The following is a 23,760-nucleotide window of genomic DNA, read 5'->3' as shown; positions in this document are numbered from 1 at the left end:
TCAACCAAGCCATAACTTTTAATTTGGGGGGTCTAAATAGCTCTTGTATTTTAGCACAAATCTGAACTTGCAGTTTGTTTTGGGACTGTAACTTCGAAATTAGGGGTGAAAATTGGAATTGTGATTTAACCCTAAGCCAAGCCACAATTATTTAAGATTCTCAAGGAGCAGTTTCCGGTTAATTGGGTTGGATGACCTGGACCGGTTTCAAAGTACTTTTATATTTCAACTTCAAGTTGATTCTTTCTTCCTTTGTTGTCTATAAAATTGTGTGAATCATAGCATGTGATGCAATGCCGTTTTATTGGACTTAACAACAATTTATAGAGGAAAATAAAAGGAAAGACCAATGTGATATGACTGAGAAAATTAAAAATGAAAATAACAATAGGGATGAAAATAACAACCCATCCAAACATAAAGGGCGTAAATTGGATTTTTGCCAATTGTGTTAGGTCCAAACTTTCAAATATATATATATATATATATATATATATATATATATATATATATATATATATATATATATATTTATATTATAATAATAATAATAATAATAATAATAATAATAATAATAAAAGAATTAAAAATTTTAATGGGTGTCATGGACTCCCTAAAGAACTTGTCTAAGGATGGCACTGTCCTTGTGTGCCAGTGTGTGTGTTTGAAGAAATAAATAGAGAAATTAGATGGTGAACGTAGAACTTATCCACCTCCAAGAAATGACCAGCATCAACGACTATTTACAAACCCTTTGTGTTCAAGATTACCTTGATTAAAGCTAATTCTGAACTCTGTGTATCGAGTAACTTAACCTTTTAAGCAAAGTTTATATACCAATGTAAGATTCTAGTAACTTTAGCTCCCACTGCAAAGCTAAAGTGTTCAACAAGTATAAAACAATATTTTCCAATTTTATATATTATATTCCCTCACTCACAAAATTAAGTGAAATGTTTAATACGATAAAATTGCTTAAAAAACCTGAAAAATATATCAATATTCTTTAAATGTCATTTTCTTTATATATTATTCCCTCACTCACATTTTATGTGTGAGGGGAGCCACTATTGTGTGCCGAGACATGAAAAGGCCTGGTACCTTGTGATATCACCACAAAAATAATTCTAAAATCAATTTCATTTATTACACAATTTCAGTAAACTCATTCAATTTATTCCACACTTATTCAAAATATAACACTCATACTTTAAGTGAAAGTACAGTTCAAACAAGTTTAACTTTTAACAACAAAAGAAAAGCAGGTGGATAAGCAACAAAGTTTGCTTTAAACTATGAGGAATTGCTGTTGCCATCCCATATAATTAGTAGCACCATTGGAGTGCGATATGATGACCCGAGAGTATCTAATTGGAGAAGAGGAAATGGAGCTTCAAAATTGAGCACTTGAATTACTTCTCTTATTGAAGGCCTACGATCGTGTTCGGAGCGAGCACACCAAAGGCCTAAAATTAACAAGCACTTCATTTGTTGCTCATTAAAACGTACACCCAACCTTTGGTCAGCTGCATTAAGAACTTCTCCTAATTCATGGAGCTCCTTAACCCAGTTCAACATCACTACCTGATCTTCTGGGGCCTCATGGTTGATTGGCTTTCTTCCACAGGCTAACTCCAATGCAACAATTCCAAAACTATAGACATCTGATTCTTTACTAGCCCTAAGAGTTGTGACACATGTTGGGTCCATATAGCCCTCGGTACCTGCCAAATCAGTAATTCGTGATGCTTTAGCATGGTCCACAAGCCTAGCTAATCCAAAATCCCCAAGTTTGGCATTGAAATTAGAATCAAGCATAATATTGCTTGATTTTATATCCCTGTGCAACACACAACGTTCCCATCCTTCATGTAAGTAAAGCAAGGCTGAAGCCAAGTCTTGTATAATTTTGTACCTCACTTCCCATGTCAATAAGGCTTCTTCTCTGAAAAGATGTGAATCTAAGCTTCCATTGGGCATGAAATCATAGACAAGCAATAGCTGTCCTTTACTTCTTTCGTGGCACCATCCAATGAGTTGCACCAAATTCTTGTGTCTCAATTGACTGATAATTTTTACTTCTGATGCATACTCCCTTATCCCTTGTCTAGACCCTTCTAATACCCTTTTAACAGCAACAATGGTATCTAAGTCCCTTAAAAATCCCCTGTAAACCCCACCAAATCCTCCTTGGCCTAGCTTTTCTTTGTCATTGAAATCATTTGTCGCATGAGCCAATTCATCATATGAAAACCTCCGAGGTCCTTTTTTCCGTTTAAACTCTTCATCAAGGGCACGATCATCTTCTTTATCCCTCCGATTCCTCTTCCACAAGACAAACAGAATCATGGCCAACCCACCAACCAAAATAACTCCACCAACAATGAACCCCACAACTAACATGGACGTGTTCCTTTTCCTAGCGGGGAGGTTCAGACTGGAACCTTTTGGGTTGGTATTGTTATTATCAATTTCCAGACTTGAACTAAAATCCCAAGATTTAATAGTATGTAATGCAGAACTATTATATCCTGTTGCGGCTGAGAATCCAAAAGTAACCCACTCAGGTAGGTAATTTCTCAAATCAACAATACGAGAAAGCGATTGCAAAATATTAACATTGTTTTTAAAACCAGTAAAGACAACACTCAAATTTTTTGAGCTTGAATTGTAACTAATCCAAGCTTCATTTGTTTTCCCTTCCATTATAGAAATATTATTCAACCATGGCACATTAGCAACAGAGTTCATGGAGTTGATATCAATACCTACATGTGCCCCAGGTGGATCCCATTGGAAATTGCTCCAAATATCAAATTCCACTGCAACAAAACAACTATCCAGTGAGTTTGACGGTGGGTAGTTATAGAGACCCAGATTTTTACCATAGGCACCCGTAGAAAGTTTGGAACCGTTAGGTGCGAGGAAGAAGGTCAAACCATCTGCATACTTTGTTTGATTCTGCGAATCAATGACAAAGGTAAAATGGGTAGAAAAATCTGTGAGATTTCCGGAGGCCTTGTTCCACAGGTGCATGGGTCTGAAATAAGTGGCTCGACCTGCCAACCCTTCTTTCAGCGCGCTGCCTGTGAGCTGGATTACTTGGTCTTCATCAGCGTAAGCTTTCTCGTATGATATGTTAAGTTCCTGAGAGCTAAAACTAGTGAAGTTGAAGGACAAAGCACTTGTAAATGTAAATGGGGTTAGTACAGAGAAAAGATTGGTGATCATAAATAGAGAAAAAAGGATGAAAAGCTGTGGAAATCGGAAATGTTTGATCGTGAGGGTGTAAACCTGGGTTGCACCGACACGCCGTTTTTGGCGACGTGTCGGTGTCCGACACGTGTCGGACACCGGAACCGCCGCGATTCGCTGGACTCCGGTGTCCGAGAAGTGTCCTCTTTTTTTTTTTTTTTCTTTTTTCCGACACGGAGCCGACACGGCACCGACGCGGCTCCGACACGGCGCCGACGCGGCTCCAACAGTCCGACACGCCAGCAGTGAAAAAAAAAAAAAAAAAAAGGAAAATCACAGATTTTTGACATATGGACTTACCCCCACCGTTGATCTCATGATACACCTAAACCAAAATGATGAAACCCACATCTTCGTTCAGTCATTTGCCCCGAAACCCACAGCTCTCAGCCTCTCGGCCCTCTCCCTTCTCAGTTGAGAACCACCGACCCTTCCTCTGATCTCCGCCGCTGACCTGTCTCTCGCCGGAGCTAAATCGGGCCGATCGGCGAGCTCTCTCTCTCTCTCTCTCTCGGCGACGCCATCCCTGTCCGCCTGTCCCTTCCGATCTCTCTCTCTCTCGGCGAGCTCCAGGTCCGACGCTTCTCTCTCTCTTTTTTTTTTTTTTTTTTTGGTTGTGCTCTTTCAGATATTTGAGTTGTTTAGCTGGTTGGGTGAATGAGAATATGAGATGGGTAGTTTATTTATCTTAACTCTTTTCACGTTTTTTTTTTTTTTTTTTTTAAACCCACTCTCACGGTCACACAGTGACCGTGTGTGACTGTGAGATTATTTGCCATATTGTGATTATGTTACATTATTTGCCATATTGTTACTTGTTAGTTGTTACTGTGATAAGTTTAATTTATTTATTAAAGTTGAATTACTTAAATATTGTAGGTGATTTACTAAAATGAATATTGAAAGTGAAAAATCAACTGAGGCAGTTGCTCCTTTAAACTTTTGTAGTTTGGTTTGTACTCTAAACACTTTATGTATATTATTGTATTACTTTGGGTATTAATTTGCTTATTTGTAGTTGTTACATAATTTAATTTTTAGACATAAATGTATTTTATGTCTAAAAATATTTTAAAAAATGCCTACATATAAATTTTAATTAATTATTTAATTGCCGTGTCCATGCCGTGTCGTGTCCTTATTTTTCAAAAATTGCCGTATCGGAGTGTCCGTGTCCGTGTCGTGTCCGTGTCCGTGTCCGTGTCCGTGCATCATAGGTGTAAACAGCCATGATTGAAACTTTGGCATTGAGGTTGTAAACACCCATTAATGGATTTTTGTGATGTGGTTTGGATTCAGATATTGCAGTGGTGTTATAATTCAAAGTGATAATAAGTATAAGTCTTCTAAGAGCAAAGTAAATCAACGTTTCCAGTCAAAGAAGAAAAAAACAGTAATTCAATGTTTCCAGTGAAAAAGAAAGAGAAAAAGTCAATTAACGTTTCAAGAGAAAAAGAAAAAAGAAAGTGTACTAGGGGCATGCTGTGAGTCTAAAACTCTAGATCATTCCTTAAGTGGAACACAGAAAGTGGAATAAAAAATTTTGTATTGAGAAAAATACCGTTTAGTTGGTCTTTTTGTTTTAGTAAATATAATTTCTCCATACAAGGTGATATCTAATATGCCTGACGTATAAGACATATGTCTCAATGACATGGGGCCATGTGTCAGTGAGACATATGTCTCATATATTGGGCTCATTCAAGATTCCCTCCCACCAGGACCATTGTTGATGCTTGTATGAGTTACTGCCCTTCTAACTTCTATTTGACTGAAATTGCCGCTTATAAAAATAGAAGAGAAAAATACTGTACCACATTGCCACAATTAATGCCAAAAATAATTAAATAGGACGACAGAGCATAGCACTAGCCATTATTGTAAAAAAACTAGTTGATACCCTGGGTTTATTTTATTTGTTTATTATTCTGTTCTTAGAAACATATTCGTTTACACGTCATCAAATGAAACATATTATGTAGCCTAATTTGAAACTTGAGTTTAAGATATTTGAGTTCTATTAAGAACTTTAAAAAAATAAATAAATAACTTAGGTTATTTATAATAATGGATAGTGCTATGTAACTAATACATTTTGTTTGAGGCCTTATAGCAAACATGTGGCAATGTTAATTATTATGAAAAATTTTGTGTTTCTAGGTTTATTGATTTCCAAAATATTGCCAGCGACACACTGCTTGTGTCTCATCTATAGGACAGTACAAGAGCAAAATTAAGCATTTAAATGTATGAATCTAGCACTTATCATATTATGTATTAGTTAGGTTGTACAGTGTTAGGACATATGTGTTTCATGTATTAAGAACATATGTCATTAGTTTATGTAATTAGCTAATCCTTTAACAAAATGCACTTTGCTTGTAATTGGGTAGATTTAGAATGTGTTTAATGCTTCAAGAAACTGTGTTTCAAGATCAAGTGTTGAAGTCATCAAGTCTGTCCAAGAAACAAGCTGAAGAGTGCAAGTTCATTAAAGCTCGACAGCTAGCATGTGTCGAGGTTTAAGAGCTGTTCTAGCCCTGTGGCTCGATAGCTGCTTGATAGATGCTCGACACCTCTATCTGTCGAGGTTTAAGAAAAACAGATTTTGAGTTCTGTTTTGATTCCAATCTGTGGATGTGTCTTTGGGCCTTCTTTTCTTCTAACCCTAGACATATAAAATGATTATTTTAAGGGCCGTCAAAGGTACACAAATTGCACAAGCATTGAGAAATCCTTGCAAGTTGTGACCAGAGACAAATTTCTTGCCCTAGTTCATCTCTCTTATGAAGAAGTTGTTATGTTTGTGCACCGTAGGGTTTTGTAACCAAGCATCTTCTTAATCTTCATCGTGTAGATGAATTGAAGAACTTTACAGCCAACAACCTTCTCTAGTTGGTGATTGAAGTCATGTACTGGGATCCACGCAATTAGTTAATCACGTACTTGGGAGCCATGCATTGAAAGGAGAAATTGTCATTACAGAACAAGTCCAATTGGGTATTGGAGTAAGGGTTCAACTGTAGGTTGGTAAGGTACTTGAGATTCCTTTACTTGTAACCGCTTGTTGTGATAATAGTGAAATTTCGGGAGTGGTGACCTTAAAATCACCCGGTGGGGTTTTTGCCATGTAAGTTTTCCCCCATTCGTAAAAAAATCATCGTATCATTTAATTTCCGCTGCATACTTAGTTTAATTTGTGATTTGTTTGTGCTACCACGCGCTTTGCATGTTAATTTGATTAATTAATAACTTGACTAATTAATCAACTTAATCCATCACAAGGGGTCAATACATTTTTGGCCTATCAAGTGGTATCAGAGTAGGCACATTCTGATTGGGGTTAATCCTTGTGTATGATCCATTGACCCCTATTTGTCATGGATAGAGGTTAGTCTCTTATCATACCTCCATCATTTGATGGTACTAACTATGCATACTGGAAAGTAAGCATGAGAACTTTTTTGCAGTCTCTAGATGAGAAGGTGTGGCAAGCTGTAGAGATTGGCTGGACCAAGCCAAAGGAAGCGCCGGCCGATTGGGATGATGCTAAAATCAAGGTGGCAAACTTCAACAGCAAGGCATTGAATACGTTGTTTAGTGCAGTCACAAATGAGGAATTCAAGAAGATATCCTCCACTGAAAATGCAAAGGAAGCATGGACCATCCTCCTGACAACTTATGAGGGAACAAAGGATGTCAAAGATTCGAAATTACAAAGGCTCACTACAAGTTTCGAAGAAATTAAGATGAAGGAAGATGAGTCGTTCGATGAGGTCTATGCCAAGCTCAAGGACATAGTGAACTCAGCCTTCAATCTTGGGGAAACCATTCCCGAACCCAAGATTGTGAGAAAAGTGCTCAGATCTCTGCCTAAGAGATTCCATGCCAAGATCACGGCGATAGAGGAATCAAAGGACATTGACAAGATTCCTCTGACTGAGCTGGTTGGTAATCTTCAAACCTACGAGCTAGGATTGACAAGAATTGGCAAGACGAGTAAAGGCAAGAGCATGGCACTGAAGGCCAAGAGCAGTGAGACAAATGAGTCTTCAGACGATGAAGATTCTAAGATGAAGTCATACATCACCAAGCAATTCAAGAAATTCATGAAAAATGCAAATGGAAAAGGCTTCGACAAGGACCGTAGGCAATCTAGTTCTTTTCAATTCAAAAGCCAAGATAAAGGGAAGAAGGATGCTAGGAATGGCGGTCAGTACATTGTTCCCGCAGGACCTAAGTGTTTTGGGTGTCAAGGCTTCAGTCACATGAAACAGGAGTATCCCACATATCTCAAGAGCATTGGGAAAAGCAAGGTACTTGCTGCCACCTTGAGCGACACTAAGCCTGAGGATGATTCCGATAATGAGGATAACAGAATCTTGAATGCCTTCACTGCCACTATCAATCCTACTGAAGGGATTGTTGAAGATGTGGATGAAGAAGAGGAATTGGTGGAATCCAAGTTTGAAAAAATGGATGATCAAGATGATATCCATACAGCCTATGAGAAGCTGTACAAGCTTTCTAAGAAGCATGAGAAACTCTACAGGCTGGCCACCAAGAAGTTCAGTGATGTGGAACTTGACCGTGAGGAGCTTTCCACTAAGTTTGATGAAGCCAATTAGACTATTGGGGCACTGAGATTCGAGAACAATTTCTAGGCTGAGAAGACCAAGAAGCTTGAAGTGGAGCTGTTTCAAGTCAGAGCTCAATTGGAGAGGACATCAAGTGCAAAGCTGGATGAGATGCTCAGTATTCAGAAATCTGCTTCTGATCGAACCAGTTTAGGGTATGACTTCCCTTCTTCTAATATTGCTTCTGCTAGTACTACTGTTTTTGTTCCTCCTGCTAATAACATTAAAATTGAGAACAATGATGTTAAAACTGAGTTAGCTAATGAAAACCTAGACAAGGGTAAATCCATCTTAGGAGCACCCCCTAAGCTTAAGAAGAAGGAAGCTAAAAACCCTAGGACTAAGAAGGCTAACTCTCAAAAGCCTAAACAGAAGTAGCAGTATCTCTGTCATTATTGTGGTATTGCCGGTCACACTCGACCAAATTGCTATAAGTGGTTAGCCACTCAACAAAGCAATGGCATGATAGCATCTGGGAACCAGAATCAGCTTCAAACCTTGCTTGCTCTTCTTGGAGATCTTCTCAAAGCCCTCATGTTCCTTTTGAACTTGAACGGTTTCAATCCTTCCCCCTCGTCACTGGTTCAATAGTTTGCAAAAAAGAAAGGTTATTCCAAGGTATGGAAGGAAAAGGGTTCCAAGTGATTTAATCACTTTTCTCTCTCTCCCCTTCTTGTCTTTGTTTTGCATTATTTGTATGTTTTGCTTTACTGTTTTGAGTCAGTCTAGTTTTATGCATTGTTCTTGCTTTAATTAGCATGTTTTTGGTTGCTTACTTTCAGTTTTTTTTTTTTTTTTTTTGCTTTATTTTGTTTTTCAGATAACAATAAAAAAAATATTAAAAAATTGAAAAATACAAAAACAATGTGTGTTTGTGTACATTGGTTCTTGTGAACCTTAAAATAGCCATTGAAACAGAGTTTTCTAAACTTTGTATCTTTTGTAACTTAGATGAGCATCCTTATGCATAACTAAGCAAGTGAGCTTTGTGGCTCTTTGTTTGTGATGAGTAAGGTTAAGTGATCTCTTGAGCTTAACACTCGTATCACTCTTTTTGACGGGTAGGACTAGAAAATCCTAAGAGAAAGGCATAAATAACCATCTCACCACTGTTGCTCGTCAATCATGAAATGACATTTGTATGCTTCGGCATAGCAAAAGTGCAATGTCAATGACATTTGTATGCTTCGGTATAGGAAAAGTGCAATGTCAAAAAGCTTAATATAATTGGGTATTTCTTTTCTCTCTTTATATACCCATGCATGGTTTGCTTAATAAAATAAAATATGCAAAGAAAGTAAAAGCAAAAAGAACAAAATGCTTTAAATATGTTTGCAAGCGTGTTTTCTAGGAGATGTGGGAGTTATAGGATGTACCTCGAATTTGATAGTCCCCATCAAACAGTTATAATTATGTGTGAGTTAAAGTGATTTTCTCATATCTCAAATCGTCATAACATAGAGACACTTATGCAATCTTGCGATGTTATTCACACACAACATGCAATATTCTTTACTATTCTTGATACATGTGCAGGTACAATGTGATTTGGCCATCACAAGGTTTACATGCATTGATGTATGCTCTCTAAACTGTCTTAACTTGTTTTTGAAATATAAAATCGGTTAGACTTTTTTAGTGTGTATGTGTGTGTTTTGGGATTCATGTGCTTAAAATTGTTGTTGAGAGATGATGTTGAGAGTCAAATATGTTGATTGAATCATTGGTTGAGTTGCATGCGTGATTGCATTCATGTCTGTGTTTTTCTCTTCTCAAAAAACTGCTTTTTCAAGCGGGCTCAACACTTCCTCGACACCTCCTCGATAGCTGGCTATCTGTTGAGCTTCTTAGCTTTTTCTTATCGCAATCTCGGCAGCTTCTCGACACCTGATGGATCGATCGAGAAAACTTCTATCTTCTTGATAGCTTCTCGACAACTGGTGGACCGATCGAGCTTCTTCTATGTGTCTGATCCTTGATTCTCGACACCTCCTCAATAGCTGTATCTGTCGAGGTTGTATTTCTCGACACCTACCTCGACAGATGGCTCGACACCTCTCGATACCTGTATCTATCGAGAATTACTGAACCTCTATTTAAAGGTTTTGTTCGATCAAATGTTCATTTCTCTCAATCTCTCTCTCGATAGATTTGATTTTTCTCCTCCCAAACCTCACTCTCTCACTCCAAATCCTTTCCTCAAGTTTTTCTTCACTTGGTAAGCTTCTAATCCCTCATTCTACATGCATTTCATGTTCTTGAAACCTAGGTTTTGGGGTTTTTGAAAATTTTTGGGGCTTTTCAAAATTGATTGAGTTTTTGAGAAATTTTGGGATGGGTTTTTGCCTAAATGAGTTTTAAATCTCATGCATTGCATCACATTAGCATTTTAACTATATTATTATGCATTTAGATGTGTGCAAATTGATTATGTGCAGGTAGGATTGGATTGGGCTGAGCCCATGATGTTTTGTTTTATTGCATGTCCCATGTTCATGCATTTCCCATGCATACGTTCTATCTTTTCAATATACTTGTTATATTTGAACTGTTTTGGGACTTTTCAGAGTGTTTCTTTCCTCCCCCCTCTCTTTCTGTTTACGTTAGTAGTGTTTAAGGCACCAAAATGTAAGTCCATCCCGCCGTAGAACCCTTTTCGTTCTAGGGCCTCTTCGTCTTCTGATCCTACTCCCTCCTCTGTTCGGTTCTGTGATAAGGATGCCCAAAAGGACTTCTCGGAGAACTTTTTTCAATGAGGTGTTCATTCGGAATGCCAAGTTGTTCTAGCAGACTTCGTCGACACTGACCTACTCGATGTCATTCACAGTCGGGGTTGGGCGTCACTGTGTGATGTCCCGGTCACTTGTCCTTCCGTGCTGATTTAGGAGTTTTACTCCAATATGCATGGAACTAATACTTCAGTACCTCTTTTTCACACTCACGTTTAAGGTACGCGCATAGTAGTCACACCGGAGTTGGTATCCGATGTGCTTCATGTTCCAAGGGTTGCGCATCCTGACTACCCCGGTTGTGAGCGTCTATGGACTGTGTCCAAAGACGAGATGATTTCTGCTTTTTGTGAGCGCCCTTCTGATTAGGGTGAGTGTCAAGACACATCATGTCAACCTTTTGCTAAAGGTCCTCGGTTCTTGAACATGGTAATGACATTTGTTTTGTATCCTCTCTCTCACTACAACTCCATCACAGAGCTTCGTGCTCATTTTCTGTTATCCCTTCTTAAGGATCTTTCCATTGATTTTCCTTCACATTTTATTCTTTCTATCATAGATGTCTATAGGGATTCGACTACCCGTGATAAGCTCATCTTTCCTTCTGCTATCACGAGGATTTTATGCCATTTTTCTGTCCCTTTTCCCGTGTCCGACCACTTCCATGTCATGGTTGCCATTGACACCGCTACCGTCAAATGTAGTGAGGCGCAGTTTCGGTCGCGACAGACAGATTCAGCACCTCCCTCCTCCCGTCCGGCTCCATCTCGATTTGCTCGAGCCACATCTGCTCTCTCCTCTTCTACGAGCGATGTGTCATTAGGAGACATCATGACGCAGCTTCAACGCATGGATGCTCGCCTAGATACACTCTCTACAGAGTTGTATCAGGTGAATGTTCGTGTTGGCCGCATTGCTCGGCGACAGGCGTCCATGGGTGGCTTTGCTCCTGAGGTTTCTCCTCTACCACCTCCTGTGGCTTCCACGTCTGAGGATGATGATGGTAATGATGATGATGCTTCAGATGATGATGATGGAGATGCTAGCTCTACCGATGAGATGTCTACTTGACACTCTACACGTTGTCACTCGTGACAAAAAGGGGGGGAGTAGTTTTGGGTTATGAGAGTAGTCATACTTAGAGGGAGAGCTTGTATAGGACATTTTTGATAAGGGGAGTGTTGTTGTTTTGAGGGATGTAGTGAGGATTACTTGTATCTTTTCTTCTCTCTACTTGAGATACATTTATTATTGTACATGAGGTCTTGTGACCATTTTTACATACATGATGTTTATCGAGTGGTATATGTGATGATGTATGTATTTTTCACCTCTCTCTACATGTGTTATTTCTTTTCTTTCTTTATACACATGGTTCTTATTACTTGTATGCAATTTATTATTCTGTTTCACACTAAGATGCCTTGATGAGTTTTGTTTAAAGTATTTCAGAAATACAAGTTGTCAAAGTCTACTTGTCATAAACTCTCTTCTTACAAAGTTTTTCAAGAGTTTGTGTTAGGATAGATTTTATTGTATTTAACAAGTGAATATGAGTTGAGTGATTTATGACTTCTCTCATATGTTCATTTGTTTGTTGTGGTTTTGTCACGGATTGCCAAAGGGGGAGATTGTTAGGACATATGTGTTTCATGTATTAAGAACATATGTCATTAGTTTATGTAATTGGCTAATCCTTTAACAAAACGCACTTTACTTGTAATTGGGTAGATTTAGAATGTGTTTAATGCTTCAAGAAACTGTGTTTCAAGATCAAGTGTTGAAGTCATCAAGTCTGTCCAAGAAACAAGCTGAAGAGTGCAAGTTCATTAAAGCTCGACAGCTAGCATGTGTCGAGGTTTAAGAGCTGTTCTAGCCCTGTGGCCCGACAGCTGCTTGATAGATGCTCGACACCTCTATCTGTTGAGGTTTAAGAAAAACAGATTTTGAGTTCTGTTTTGATTCCAATCTGTGGATGTGTCTTTGGGCCTTCTTTTCTTCTAACCCTAGACATATAAAATGATTATTTTAAGGGCCGTCAAAGGTACACAAGTTGCACAAGCATTGAGAAATCTTTGCTCAAGCAAGTTGTGACCAGAGACAAAGTACTTGCCCTAGTTCATCTCTCTTGTAAAGGAGTTGCTGTGTCTGTGCACTGTAGGGTTTTGTAACCAAGCATCTTCTTGATCTTCATCGTGTGGATGAATTGAAAAACTTTGTAGCCAACAACCTTCCCTAGTTGGTGATTGAAGTCGCGTACTAGGATCCGCGCAATTGGCTAGTCACGTACTTGGGAGCCATGCATTGAAAGGAGAAATTGTCACTGCAGAACAAGTCCAATTGGGTATTGGGGTAAGGGTTCAACTGTAGGTTGGTACTTTGGATTCATTTACTTGTAACCGCTTGTTGTGATAATAGTGGAATTTCGGAAGTGGTGACCTTAAAATCACCTAGTGGGGTTTTCGCCGTGTAGGTTTTGCCCATTAGTAAACAAATCACCGTGTCATTTAATTTTCGCTGCATACTTAGTTTAATTGGTGATTTGTTTGTGCCACCATGCGCTTTGCATGTTAATTTGATTAATTAATAACGTGACTAATTAATCAACTTAATCCATCACAAGGGGTCAATACGTTTGTGGTCTATCATACAGAATTCCGATGATAAGCAAATCAGTATAAAAATCTCGCTTCGTTACTACAGCCATTTACCGAGCAACTAGCAATGGAGAATAAGCCAGAAATATATTAATTATAACACTGTTGAGTACACAATTTTGTTCTAGGCTGTGTAAATAGTCAAGGAGACAAAAGAAGAGAAATTGTGGAGTTTTCTTTCCACACTAATGGCCATATTCTGAGATTTGAATTCAGTTTCCATTGGTATATTAAGTATAGTACATGTAGTCTTCCTTGTTATGTCATTACTTATCTATATTGTTATGTACTGATTAAACGAGGAGAGTCATCAAATCAAAGAATCTTAGTGAAAATTTTAAAGCTATTATCAAATTTTAATATGAAAGATTTATAAACTGACTTGTTAATGAATGTGATATATTGGTGCCACATCAATAACATATCAAATATTTCTTAAGTGCTTTTTTTTTTTTAAATACAAAAATCAAGGCTTATAGTAATTTGTTGTAACTTTAGCATCACTCATATCTTAAGAATATTCTTAGCAATATTTTAAGGGCATCACCTTTTGTTTTCCAGCAAAGGAAGCATGCTAGGGGTAACAATCAACATCTCAGATGAACATAGATATAGATTGAAAGGGACAGTTATTAACATAAAGCAAGTCTCAAAAAGGTTTTCCATTTGGGTCTACAATCGCAAAGACTATTCCTGTCAATCTGCCTTATCAAATAAGTATTCGTTTGGCAAAGATTATTTTTGTTAATTTATTTTACTATTTAGCTTATTTTTCTATTATTCATGGGTCCCACTGCACTTTTTGGTACTATTCACTACTATTTTAGTTAATTTTTACCTTTATTTACAGTGCTTTCAGCAAAATAAACATATCCCAATATACATATGGAGTAGAGTATGAGACTTATGGACCATCATTTATTCCTGAAAGTTCAAATAGCGTATAAAACACCAATGAACGTTTAGACCCCCAACTACAAAAATATCAGCACAAACTTATAAACAAACAATTTATGTGCGGAATATGAAATATAAGTTATAACCAAAATGGTAACATACTCTAAACCATAATTAACTGCAAACACAGTAGCAATTAAAAGGTAAAGAGAAAGGAAAGAGAGATGCAAACACAAAAATAACACGCCGATGTGTTATCCAAGAGGAAACTGAAGTAATCGACGAAAAACCTCTCCGCCGCCCTCCAAGCGGTCAATAATCCACTAGATAATGAAGTTGGGATACATGAATAGCAGAAGACCCTCCAAGCTTCTTGCTCCAACAGGGTTATGCCGAACCTTGTCTTCTCTAGCTTATTGGACCCCGCAATAAGTCCATTGCATCAACCAAATGAATTGGTCCTCTCTGAACTACTTCCCAAGCACCAAAACACTTCCTCACTGATATGGGTATGGTGAGATAGGGATTTGGCAAATGTACCTCTCAAGGATATGTTAATGGAAAGGGTAAAAGTAGAGGAATTCAGAGAATCAAATGATAAAGATTGTGGATGAGTCAATTTTGGTTTTCTCCAAGGTTTCTCTCTCGAAATTCTCTCTGGAAGCTCTCTACATTTCGTGGGTATAAGGGTATTTATAGTAGGGTGTATGAAGAATGCGAAAAGTCAGTTTTCATAAAACAGGGCATTTTGGCGACTCAACCTCGTGACTGGAATGAGTAGCGAGCTAATTGCCTGGCCAAACTGGAAGTTTTTTACTGTAGTGCTCCAGCTGTCATGACCCTTCAGCTCCCTTGCATGCTTCACATGTGTGCCATTCTGGCGACTTGCCACTCGCGAGCCACTCGCAAGATCCAGTTACGAGACTCCTTTAAATTGTACACATCTTGAGTTTTCTTCACACTCTCTCACACACTACCCTTACATAATTCCCACCTAAATACAGGATTTCTACATGTTGAATTACAAGCTAATTTGGCACAAAATAAAGCCAACACATGGTTGATTAAATTCAACCTTACAATCTCCCCCTTTAGCTATTCCATGACAAAAAAATAGACTCTAGACTTAACATGTGAGCTGGGAACAGTTGTCAAAACTCACTCACACCTAACTCTAGAAACTGTGAAGCTCTTGAACCATACAAGCAAGTTTTTCCTGAAAACAACAACACAAGACAATCATTGTAAGCAAAAATCTTGAAATGCATATGGAGCAAGTACAAAAGCTTCTGATGATTGTACTCTTTATCATCATACCATGACACTAATTAGTTTTTGGTGTAGGTGAAGATTAAACCCTAGATCTTTTATTCAATTATCACAGACTTTACTAATTGAGTTAACTGAAATAGTGAAACCCACTATTTGTCGTGCTTAATATAAAATTATTTGCTTTTGTTTTTATTCGGCTAAGTGAATATGAGAGTTTGTTTAGACCCCTAAAACAGATTGTTTAACCTAATTTATTAACCAGATGATTACTTAGATTAATTTTCAGATCTAGGTTAAAACAAATAAATCATAACATGCAAAGTTGCGGAAAAGTAAATAACACCACGATATGATTACTCAGGAAAACTAATGAAACTAACCCGTTTCAAGGTAAAAACCTGGGAAGGATTTAACCTAACTATCCTTAAGGTAAACCAAATCTACTATAAGAGAATTGAACTTTTTACAAAAGATTTAACCCTAAATTGAATACTACCTCATGTAGTAACTTACTAACATAACCACATGCAAGCTTCGAATCCACAGACTCCTTCTCTTCTTAGATTAACAGCAACACAAGCACACCCTTGCTTGTGACTTTAAGACTCCACTCAAAGGTTTCAGATCACCATCAGTAGTTGATCTTGAATGCAGCAACTAGTTCTACCAATCCTTAATTGTAGTTTAAGCTCAGGTAGAACCTTGTGTAGTTAGAAGGTACAAAACCTCTCAAATCTCACAAAAAGTAACACATAAGTCTCTCCAAAATTCTTCAAAATGTAGCTAGGGTTTTCTTTTTATATGTGTACAAGTTTAAGTGAAGCCCTAAACGTTTTTGTTGTGATTGGACTGAAATAGCCTTCTGCAAAAAACCCTATCTGCGATTTTCGATCGGTCGGGTCTATTTCTCGATCGGTCAAGAAAGGAAGAACTTTACTTCTCTTTTCTACAATCAGCTGGACTTTGAAATCTTGAAACACGCCTATTTAAGCACACTTAAAACACTTAGACTAGACTAGTTTTGCTCTTAGTTTACCAATACATTACAACCATAATTCTAAACATTTAATATAAATCTTTAGAACCTAACAGAATATATATTTGGAAATAAGGCCTAGATGTTGTTGTAAGTGAACATACACTACAAAAATGGCCTAAGGTTTTGATCTATCTCTGTCTACATATGAGAAGACCCCAATCCAAGATACAAGAGATGGAGAGGCCTAGTTTTGGTTTGATGCTTTTTTTTTTTTTTTTTTTGGTTGATAAAAGGGTGGTTTGATACTTTGATTATAGTCCAAGCTACAAAATTTTCCCATTGGATACAATTAATTTTAGGAATATAACGGTGAATGAATGTGCCCCTAATTGACTAAGGATTTTGTTGCTGTTGTTATGTAAAGGTAGGCTATTTACTTAGATTCTTAGAAGAAATACTAAGACTCTGAGAGAAGGCTTTTTGCATCCTTCTATGAATGGAATAATGCTTCGGATCGCACTTCATCCTAATTGGTGTAACCAATGTAGTCGATGTCGCACTAGTACGTATACCGGTATCGAAACACCAATGTTTCGTACCAGTTTAAATACCGGCCGTACCGGTCATGTACCGGCCGTACCGGCCATACCGGCTAATTTCGGGCAATACCAACTGGTACCAGGCATACCGGCTGGTACTAAAAAAAAAAAAAAAACTTTTTTTTTTTAGTTTTGTAATTTTTGAATTTTTGTAAAGGCATGATGATAACTTATTTGCATTAACTTATTAGTATTATTTGTTTTCTTAGTATGCAATGAACAATTAAGCTTTCTATTTTTTATATTGTGTTTTTTTTTCTTTTAATTGATGCTAAAGTCTAAAACCATGAATAATTTGTTTTGAATTGAGGTAATGTTTTATGGTAAACTTTTATATTTATTATAATACACACACACACACACACACACACACACACACACATATATATATATATATATATATATATATATATAAAAATATAAAAAATAACGGTAAACCTGAAACGATTCACTGATATTGACCGCTACCGAAATATATCGTTCCACTGGTCAAATTGGTACAGCCTCCGATACGAGATTGACTCCCTTGGGTGTAACCATTGGGGGGTGTTTTGTAAATGTGTTTAAAAACATGTGTTTTGTTGTATGAAAACATGTGTGAAAATACGTGTTGATGAAAAAGTGTATGAAAATGCGTGTAATATTGTTTAAAACTAAAAATGTGTGTTTAAGTGGGTGTACCAAACACCCCCACAATTTTTGCCTGCTGGAGACGTGGTTGACAAGCTACATTAAGAATGGCAAACAAGGAAGGTACAAGCTCAAACTGACGATCGTGGTTCCTATAGCTTTTATGGCTTCTTAGAGCACTTACAGCATTGGTTGTAAAAAGCTAAAAAGTTATTTTTATAGCTACAAACTGAAAAATTAGAGCTACAGCAGTGGAGGCATATCTAAAAATTTTAGCTTTTGAGCTACAGTGCACATCTAAAGATAAATGTGCACTGTAGCTCACATCTATACCAAAATAATATTATTTTATTTATCTTTTCAATTAAATAAAATTTACCCGTACGTCTGCTCTTCTCCCTTTTTCTTTTTCTTTTTTCCTTCTCTCCCTCCATGGAGAGATCATCTCACAGTATTGATGATTTCAGTGAGGATCTCGGTGCCTCCACTCCGCCACTCCACTCCGCCGCTGGGTTGTGGATTGTGCTCCGGCCTCATGGATCGAAGTGGCTTTCCGTGGACTGAAGTGCTTGCTTGTGGATCGGAGTGGTGGGTTTCGGCATACCGGCGTGGGTTTCGGCGTATCGGCGTGGTGGGCTTCGTGGTGGGTTTCGGCGTCTCGACGTGGGTTCCGGTGTCTCGGCGTGGTGGGTTTCGGCGTCTCGGTGTGGGTTCCGGTGTATCGGTGTGGTGGGTTTCGGCGTACCGGCGAGGTGAGTTTCAGTTTTGGGTTGCTGGATTTTCGGGTTCCTGGGTTTGGTTTGTGGTGGCTGTGGATTTGTATTATTTTATTATAGGAGATGTATTATTTTATTGTGATGTTTATATTATTTTATTGCGTTGAAAGTTAAAATAGATCCACTGCTGCAGCATGTTTTGTAAAATGAGTAGCTAAAATAGATAAAGTAACTTTTTGCTGTGGATGCTCTTAGAGCATCCACAGCAATGGAGCTAAAAATTTAGTTATTTGGCACCACAAAAAGTTACTTTATTTATTTTACCTACACACATGCTGCAGCAGTGGATCTATTTTAGCTTTTAACACAATAAAATAATATAAACATCACAATAAAATAAGATATCTACTACAATAAAATAATATATCTACTATAATAAAATAATATATCCACTGCAAACCACCACTGCACACAACCATCACAGCCATACACACAACCACAACCACCACCACCACCACCACCACAGCCCACAACAAAGAAAAAAAATCAAGCAAGCCCACACCCACCAGACCCACTAGGTAACACCCACACCCACCACCACAAAACCCACCCGAGCCACCACCACGAACACACCAATCTACCCACAAACTCACCCACATAGACAGACACCGTATTTAACCCAGCGACCCACTCATGAACCACACTGACCCACCACAGCACACCAACCACACCACAACCCACCAACGCCGATGAACCCAACCGACGCCGACTATTCAACCACACCACAGCCCACTGATGCCGACGAACCTAGCCACCCATTGACACCAATCTACCCACACAACCACAACCATCACCACACCACAGCCTACAGCCCACAGCAAGAAGAAGAGGGGGAAAAAAAAAGCAACCAAGTAAGGGCAAGATGGGTCGGCAGCATGGATCGGCGGCGTGGATCTGCGGCATGAGCCAGTGGCGTGGGTCGATAGCATAGGGGTGGGCTGCCAGCTGTGAGAGGAAGTTGAGAGAGAGTTAAGAGAGAGAGAGAGAGAGAGAGAGAGAGAGAGAGAGAGAGGTGAGAGTTGAGAGTTCTGAACGATAAAGAAAAGGAAAAAAAAACAAATAAATAAATAATATTTTAATAGGAAGTGAGAATTAAAAAAAAAAAAAAATAGCTCTCAGCTACAGTGCACAGCCATAGATAGCTATGCACTGTAGCAATGAAGGTAAAAAAAAAACCTTTAGCTCTACTACTGTATGACTAATTTTTGTGTTTTGGTGGAGCTAAAATAACTATATTTAGCTCCACTACTACAAGTGCTCTTAGGAGAATATAAAGAGAGTGTCAAATACGGTAATAGAAGGGCAAATTCAACATTCTCTCTCTGTGGAGGTGATGAAACTCGACAGTATAACATTCAATTGTAACCCATGAAACTATTACATATCTTCCAGACTTTTTATAGTTTGTTTTGTACATCTAAATTATTGGACCAAACAAGCAGTAGCTTTCATTCTTTCTATAGGAATTATTTGGTGTCTTGCACGATGTGCTAATATGCTAGCTATAAGTTAAAATTTTGAAAAAAAGATATTTATGTTCCATATATATAATTCGTGTTATAATATGTGGAGAAATAGTTTTAGTTATACTACATTACATATTTATACATGTCATTAGCAAGAAGGGAAGATAAATTGTTAATATAAACCTACTAAATTATATGACATATTAATTGGATCACTTATTGAACTTTTACTTTAATATATTATGACAAATCCTACTTCAAATTAGGTCAAGAGTTTTACCTTTGTTAATTAGTCCCAATCTTCTAATACTGTTTAAATATGAAACTCCTATCCAACTCCATTATTTGTTTTCATTATTATAGATAGTAATGGAGTAGAGAAGAAGGATATATGTGTGTGTGTGTGTATATATATATATAATCTTTCATTTACATTTTTTCTCTCTACGAAGTTTTCTTGGGTGCCAAACTTAGGCAATGGATGGTCGATTTGTGTGTTGGGCACAAGGAAGTCAATATCGTACCGGAGGCTGTACTGGTTTGGCCACCGATACGATTTATTTCTGGTATCGGTCAATACCGGTATACCGTTTCGGGTTTACCACTATTTTGTATATTTAATACACACACACACACACACACACACAAAATCTCTATTTACCATAAAACTATTTACCATAAAACATTACCTCCTGTTTACAATAAAACATTACTTCAATTGTTCATTGACATTTAAAATAAAAAAATAAAACATGAATTGTTCATTGCATACAAAAAAAAAAATACAAATAATCAAGTTAACACAAATTACATAGGATCATCTACTCCCATCATCAAAATGATCTACATCAGTACCATAATATACATGAGTATTAGCATTTGTCAACACAACATCATTGTCACCATCATCCTCATCAAGAACAACAACATCATCATCATTATCATCATCTTCCAAAGTTATTGTTGCTAATGGTTCTTCAATGCTAGCCTAATTCACATCTTCCTCAGTTAGTAACAGAAATTTAGATTCCTCAGCTACCCAATCCTCCATTAAACCAATATTATCAAGGCTTATAGGATCCAAGTAATCCTTTATCCTTCTAATGTTCCTACCAAAATCAATATCATATATTAATGACATTTTCTAATCATTCAAAATAAAAATTGAATATATTTAAGAACATAGCTTTCTCGTAACAATAGATTATAACGAACATATACTAAATCATTCAAACGTTTATACTCAAGCTTATTTCTCCTCTTGGAATGGATAAACTCAAATGTGGTCCAAGCTCTTTCACAACCAGTTGCACTACAACACTGACTTAGCAATCGAATTGCAAACTTTTGTAATTCTTGAGTGTCATTTCCAAATTGTTTCCACCAAGCAACTTCCAAAAATAGAAGAAACTATTAATTTAGTACAAAACAAATAACAAACTTTCAAATGAAACACACACACACACACACACACACACACACACATATATATATATGTATGTATAGATACATATAGTATACCTAGATTTAGTTTTTCACATTAGTGGATTGCCATAGGCATTCCAAAGTCACCTAAAGAGTTTTTGTATGCTTCAATTTGAGAACTAAGACTATCTTGCTCATTAGGATCAGGAACCAACCTTGTAATGGTACTAAGTATGCCTTCTGTAATTTCTTTTTGCTTCTTAAATGAAGGCCTAAAGAAGATTCCAAGGTTGAGATAACTACCTGCTGCATGTAATGGACTCTGGAGTTGTTTATCCCACCTAGCATCAATGACACTAGTAAATGGTATATATGCAGAAATTTTATTCTTTAACCTTGCTTCTGTATTCTCTTTTGCTTTATCCATTGCCTCATACAAATATCCCATTGATGGTTTTTCATCCCTATTTACAAGACGTAGTAATCTAACCAAAGGCTCACTAATCTTCACTATTTGTTGACATTGTAACCAAAACTCTTTATCTTCCAAAACAATTGCAGCCACCTCCTTTTCCATGACATCTCTAGCATATCAAGATTCAACCCATTGATCACAAGTAAACATTTGCCTAAGTTCTTTCTTGAACTTAGTCAAGCATTGAAGACTTAAAAACTCAGTTGCAAACCTTGTGATGGCTGGACGAATCAAATCCCTACCATTAGTGAAGTCACTTCTCATCAAAGATAAAACCTTGTCATGGTTGTATATGAATTTGGTAATCTTTTTAGCCTTTTGAATGGTTTCATGAATGATAGGAAAAAATTTACTATCTGAAAAAATTTCCAACATTAAATCAATGCAATGGGCTGCATAAAGAGGCCAATAGAATGACCCATATTTCTGGATTAGCTTCTTTCCTGCAGACTTGTAAGCAGAATCATTATCTGTAATGAACTGCACAATGTGCTCAACCCCAACTTCTTGAACAATTTTATCAAACAACTTAAACAATGTATCTGCATCCCTTGTTAAGCTTGACACATCAAGAGATTTAAGAAACATGGTACCTCTTGGACAATGCACTAAAAAAATTAATGATTGGAGAGTTCTTTTGATTTGTCCACCCATCTGACATTATTGAACACCCATAAACTTTCCAATCATTTTTCACATCTAAGAGATAATCATTTATTTCAGCCACATGTATTTTTTATAAAGGCCCCCTCAAGTCATGATAAGAAGGTCCCTTAAAACCAGGCCCAATAGTTGCTATACTATCTAAAGCTTCTTGATAATACACAGAGCGAGTTGCATGGAAAGGTATATTAGCATGGTACCACCACCTTGCAAAATTCATTCTTGCCTTCTCAACCATTTGCTTTGAGGTCAAAGAAGATTTTATGGATGGTTAAGAACCAGGAGTTGTTCTTGGAGTAAAAAAGGATTTAATGTTGGACCTTTCTCCAACCTTTTCTTTCCCTTTGGTGTTATAATTACTAACTGATGAATACTCTTTGAACCCCCTCTCTCATTATCATTATTACCTTCATCATCATCATGATCATCATCATCCTCCTCTAAATCATAGGGATTTGCAATTTGTTTACTCATTCTTCTTTTTTCCTGTTTACTTTTCTTTAAATCTTCAAGCAACTATTTCATTTTCCATTTTGCATCTTCAGATACTTTTTTACATGCTTCAACATTACCTGGAATCCCAGCTAAATGATACCAAAGCCTAGTAATTCCTCCCCCCCCTTATTATTTTAGAACAAAAAGTACACTGGGTGTTATTTCTCGCATCCGGCACAATACGGCCATAAGCCCATGCTGGATCCTCAGATCTTACAATCGAGCCAGATGCTACACTTGATTGATTTTTAGTCATAATTCACACTGCATATATACCAACAATTATTTGTTAATAATTCTAAGTTACCTTTTTATTAATAATAATACTAAGTTGTAAATTACTAATACTAACCCAATATCTCAAGCTAACCAAAATCAAGAATGAAACAACAATTCATGAACACAGTAACCCAATTCATGAACACAGTAATCAATTTGTTATTTATCACATCATCTGAATCTACATTCCACATGAAATATAATTCCACATAGCAAAAATTAAGGCAAAATTTTACCTAAGAGTGAGAGACAGACTGGCCGAGAGACAAAGAGACACAAAGCAGCTGAGAGAGAAAAAGATCACCAAGAGCAAACACAGCTGCATACAAAATAAGAAAAAAAAAGAAAAAAAAAAAGAAAGAAACTAAATGAGAATTCTATTAGATACAGAAAATTACCATAATAGACTGCACAAATGAATTAATCATCTGTAATGCGATTGTAAAAATTAAAAAGCACGAAAAATAACGGGTACGATTGGTTTCTTATAATATGTTGAGAAAACCAATAACACAATTGAACATCA

General features: G+C 37.1%; 2 protein-coding genes across 2 annotated transcripts; both read right to left on the bottom strand.

Moving 5' to 3' along the window:
* Window positions 1-1,293: 1,293 nt before the first annotated feature.
* On the bottom strand, window positions 1,294-4,693 carry LOC142644473 (L-type lectin-domain containing receptor kinase IX.1-like). Its single transcript, XM_075819077.1, has 2 exons — window positions 4,481-4,693; window positions 1,294-3,294 (listed from the first exon to the last, which is right to left on the bottom strand). Exons 1-2 carry the CDS (start codon window positions 4,520-4,522, stop codon window positions 1,294-1,296), a joined length of 2,043 nt encoding a protein of 680 aa, XP_075675192.1. The 5' UTR covers window positions 4,523-4,693.
* Window positions 4,694-21,437: 16,744 nt separating this feature from the next.
* LOC142644472 (uncharacterized) lies at window positions 21,438-22,385 on the bottom strand. Its single transcript, XM_075819076.1, has 2 exons — window positions 22,009-22,385; window positions 21,438-21,906 (listed from the first exon to the last, which is right to left on the bottom strand). The coding sequence occupies exons 1-2, from the start codon at window positions 22,383-22,385 to the stop codon at window positions 21,438-21,440; spliced, it is 846 nt and encodes a 281-aa protein (XP_075675191.1).
* Between the last annotated feature and the right edge of the window lie 1,375 nt (window positions 22,386-23,760).

Source organism: Castanea sativa, chromosome 7 (genome assembly GCF_040712315.1).
Source record: "Castanea sativa cultivar Marrone di Chiusa Pesio chromosome 7, ASM4071231v1".
NCBI lineage: Eukaryota > Viridiplantae > Streptophyta > Magnoliopsida > Fagales > Fagaceae > Castanea > Castanea sativa.
Note: the sequence above shows the minus strand (reverse complement) of the source record. Positions and strands in the feature narration are given on the sequence as shown.